Source organism: Pseudonaja textilis, chromosome 2 (assembly GCF_049901715.1).
Source record: "Pseudonaja textilis isolate UNSWEBS1 chromosome 2, rPseTex1.2, whole genome shotgun sequence".
Lineage (NCBI taxonomy): Eukaryota > Metazoa > Chordata > Lepidosauria > Squamata > Elapidae > Pseudonaja > Pseudonaja textilis.
Window position 1 is genome coordinate 20,552,685 of NC_141991.1, and position 4,330 is coordinate 20,557,014.

The 4,330-nt window shown below is 44.3% G+C and overlaps 1 protein-coding gene across 2 annotated transcripts; it reads left to right on the top strand.

Annotated features, from left to right (window-relative positions):
* Positions 1–19: 19 nt before the first annotated feature.
* LOC113447606 (uncharacterized) lies at positions 20–3,909 on the top strand. 2 transcript variants are annotated; one of them, XM_087928626.1, is made up of 3 exons: positions 20–1,230; positions 1,689–2,506; positions 2,988–3,909. In XM_087928626.1, exons 2-3 carry the CDS (start codon positions 1,816–1,818, stop codon positions 3,527–3,529), a joined length of 1,233 nt encoding a protein of 410 aa, XP_087784752.1. In that variant the 5' UTR covers positions 20–1,230; positions 1,689–1,815; the 3' UTR covers positions 3,530–3,909. The 2 variants fall into 2 exon arrangements, with proteins under 2 accessions (XP_087784752.1, XP_087784753.1); XM_087928627.1 differs by having other exon boundaries at positions 22–1,230; positions 1,838–2,506.
* The last annotated feature ends 421 nt before the right edge of the window (positions 3,910–4,330 follow it).

The following is a 4,330-nucleotide window of genomic DNA, read 5'->3' on the forward strand; positions in this document are numbered from 1 at the left end:
TACAGAGATCAGCATCCTTTGGGGTTCGTAGGAGTCACCCTTTTGGGGAGCCCATAGGCTATAGGAGTTAGGTTGCTGATGCGAACAGGTGGAGTGCAGCATGCAGATGAGAAGGGCAAGGAATTTCCATTTTTCTAGTTTTTTTGCACTATTCATTGAATTTCAGATTGTACGCTATTGTTTCTGTTGTTCTTGCCTCAAATTTTTGGAAATCTTGGGGTAGGAGGGGGAAAGACAGGTAAAACTAGCTGAAATATCATTTCAGGCTCCAGGGCCTCGGTTTGCCCTTCCTGGCTCCGATGCAGCGTTTTGTTTCGTTTCATTTGCCTCAGTAGACTCAAATTAGGTTGCGTTTTTTCATCCCCTCCCAGACCTGAAGTTGAATATTTTCCCTGCAAAGAAAAAAAATAAAAAATAAAACAGAGGTATTTGAGGGAAGAAATGTTATTACCAACATTTTAAAAGTAACTCACTGAAGGGATGAGGCTTTATAAGTAGCTAAGTGGTAAATGGCTCCTCCGACATCCATTTCAGAAAGAGCACCACACTGAGAAGGATGGGCTTTTTTAAGGCAGGTCCTTTGATGATGATGACAGTGATGATCATGGCCTTTTCATTTTGATCCCTCTTATTTTTCTCAGTCCCTTGGCTTTCTTATCTCTGAATGCCGATTGGGAACAAAGACGTGATTCCCATTTTTTTCTCCCCCCTCTCTGGGCAAGTGAGATTTTACCACAGTGTTTTTTGCCTGAGGTTCCAACTGGGTGCTTTTTAGTTTTGCTCCAAGTGGGGAAGTTGTAGATGTTGTATTTTTGAGGAAGTTCTGGGCAAAACATGGGAGCTACTGGCTGTAAAGAGGGACATTCCTCCTTTCATTATCTGATTTTTAAAAAAAAGAAAACTAGTACATCTATGTCAATCGTTTATGTCTTTATGGCACGTAGATGACTCACAAGAGAAATGAAACCTACATAGTCATAATATTACCTGTATCTGGGGGCTAGCATGCAAAGTAATTTCAATCTAGCTTTAGAATCTGTTTTTATCTCTCTTTTTTTAAAGCCAAGTTTCCAATTCTCATGGTTAATGGATACAGAAATTCAGCTTTATTTTTTTCCTATGAATGCAGGCCTCTTGCAATGAAGCCATCTAAAAATGACTGCCTCTAATTTTGTCTGTTTTTCTTTTCTCCTTGAGCGGCCTACATTTCAACAGATGGCAGCTACACAGGTGAGTAATTGTTGTTTTGCATGTCAGTCCATGAAACTAAATCAGCCATGTCTATAAATCTGCTCTGAAACCTTGTGATTGGAATATATCTATGCAACAGTGATGTATTTTCTTAAAAGTTTATCTTTGGTCAGGGGCTAGGCTAGTGAAGGTTAAGGAGGGATGGAACTGTAAAACTGCTTCACACATTACGCTAGACACGCGCATTGCACCATTGTTGGCTCTTGGGTTTTTTGTTTTTGTTTTCATATGCAGACCCCCGAGTCACTTTCTTGCGGTCACACATGCTTTCTTTGCAGGCCAACTTGTGGGAACAAAGATGCGAGATGCGTGTCTCTCGTAACATTTGTGTGAGATGCAGTGTGTCAGTGGGGGTGTGGGGTGGGAATTTGCCAGCATAACCATAGAGTGCATTGTACAGAGTGTCCCATCTATCTCTATCCGCACTCTATCATTAGGAGCTTCTTTGTTGCACCCTCCCCACTAGCACTCCTGTTACTGCGCCCAAATCAATTGAAACGTTTCCTGCTACCATTGTAAAATTCCCCTGCTGCCAATAGCACCGTGTCATCTCTGGAGCACACCATGTTGTCTGATACCCTTCCAGAGACCGTGCCCATGCCGAATCACGGCACACTGACGGCTTCCTCGCAGGGCTCTTCCTCTGCCACTAAATCAAGGCGCCAGCCTGTTTGGACTGACGAGGAGACCCGGGCCTTCATCCAGGTGTGGGGTGATGACGCGGTGCAGAGTGCCCTGGCATCAAACTATCGCACAGTTGCACAGTTCCAGTGGATAGCGGATGAAATGCGAGCCCGGGGTTACAACAGGGATTGGGAGCAATGCCGCGAACGTGCAAAGGTCCTTCGACGGGGCTTCAAAGAGATAGTGGATGGGAACAGCAACGTGGGCCACGGACGCCGCGTGTGGCCTTATTTCGAAGAACTTAATCGATTTCTTTGCATCAAGCAAAATCTGGTCGTTCCACGGCTTTCAGGGAGCAACCCGAGGCCTCCTGTGGACCGCCGGCGCCGCGAGCACAGAGAAGCGCAAGATGCCCCCTATGAGCCATCCCCAGTAGGCAAGAGCGACAAAGGGACTTTTGAAGAGCCAGACGGGGACTGTCTGTTGTTGCCCGAACCAGCAGGATCTCAGCAGTGCGAAGCCAACATGGAAAACCAAGTGGCGTCTCCAGCAAATTCTGATATTTCCATGGATGGTAGTGTTGGTCCTGGCACTCCCACCGATCCTTTGCCATCCAATGACTCAGTTACTGGTGAGTTTTGCTTGGATTTGCCGTGTGTCTTTAAACGGGTTTTGTATAATGTGTTGTTTCAACCCTCTGGATTTCTAAGTGCCTTCTTTTCAGTTAGCTTGGATACAAAGGCAGGTGACTTAATGTCGTATTTGAAATACCATCAGATAAATGTCAGAATTCCTAAGAGAGAACCGAGTAAAACTGCCTCCTTCAGGGCAGCAGCGTGTGCATTCTCTGCCTAACTCTTCCTCCTACAGACAACAGAACATGATTGCACTAAGCAAATGTTGATATACAACGGTACAATTTCAATAATACATTTGGGTTCCAGTTTCTCACTTCTTTCACATAAACAGGGCAGCCTTGGTATAAAACTTGGATTTCTTAGGGCGAAGGATATTCTTTTATAAGCATAACCACTGACACCGATGTTTGCCTCCACAATGCCCCTAGCTTTTTTTTTTAATTAAAATGTTCTTTTTGATCTTTGTTCCTGCAGCGCCAAATCTGCGCCCTCGGCCCCTGACCGCTGCAGAGAGGATGCGTAATCTTCGTTGCCGGCAAAGAAAGAGAAGGGGAGATACTTTGAAAGAGCTGATGGAAGTCACCTCCCAGGCTACCAGTGAACTAGTCCGGACACTGTCCGACCTCACCCATAAAGAGGTGGCTTCTTTTGAGCGTGCTTATAAGGAGGACCTGGCGGCCAGGAAGGACGAGATGGAGCAGAGCGCTGAGGACATTGGAAGGCTTGTGAGCGCTTTGGAATCAAGCGATCAAACTCTGAAGGAGCAGCTAAGCAGCCAGACCAGCGTACTGCAGGGCATCTTGGAGGTCATGAAAGACATTCGGGGCAGAACATCATACAGTCCTCCGTATCCATCACAGTATTACGATTTCCCAGGCCCTAGCATGATTCACACAAGTGGTACTTCCTCAAATGGCCAAGAGATGCCATGCTCCTCCCCTTCCAGCCTTCCATTTCCTTCCCAGCAGTCTGCCACAAGCAACGGAGATGTCTCTCCTCGGAAGCGGATGAAATGAAGCCAACAGGCGGAACGGCACTGATGATTTAGCATCCTGGTGGAAACCAACTCTCCAATTCTTTGTTCCTGTTAGGACACATATATTGCTTTCCTTACTGCCTTCTTGCATAGTTAAAACATGTTCTCATCCCCTTACGTGTGTCTCCCCACAATGTTAATGTTGGGGAAACAGCCGCCAGCAAATGTACATCTAGATTTATTATTACTTTTTTTTAGCGTACCTATGTTAGTTTTCCTTCCATCTTGTTTCCAAAGGAATGCAGTGTTTGATGTACAAGTATAATTTTTTTTAAAAAAAAATACATACTTAAAACACATTACCAGGTACCTGTAAGAGGGTAATATTTGAAAAGTAATAAAACTGCACTGTTGTTCCAAGTTGTTCAACATGTGTTTAATGGTGGGAGTATTCAGAGTTGATAGGCTGGATCAAATTGGTGTGCTCCAAATTCAGCTTTCTGTCTTTCAAAAATGGCCGCCCAAATTTCCACAGAAAGCTTCATATGACAGTGAGGGTGAACCTTTTGGGCTCAATGTGTCAAAAATGTAAGAAAATGCCTAATTCTGCTGGTGGTTCACGCACATACAAGTAGACAAAAGAAAAACAATTCTTTACATAACCATTTTTTAAAGACCAGTCCAATCATGTTATATATAGGTAATCTTTGACTTACAACCATTCATTTAGCAACCTTTGGAAGTTATGACACTGAAAAAAGTGAAGCCATCCTCACACTTAAAAGTGTTGCAGGATCCCCAAGGACACATGATTGAAATATGGGCATGTATTTTATACAAT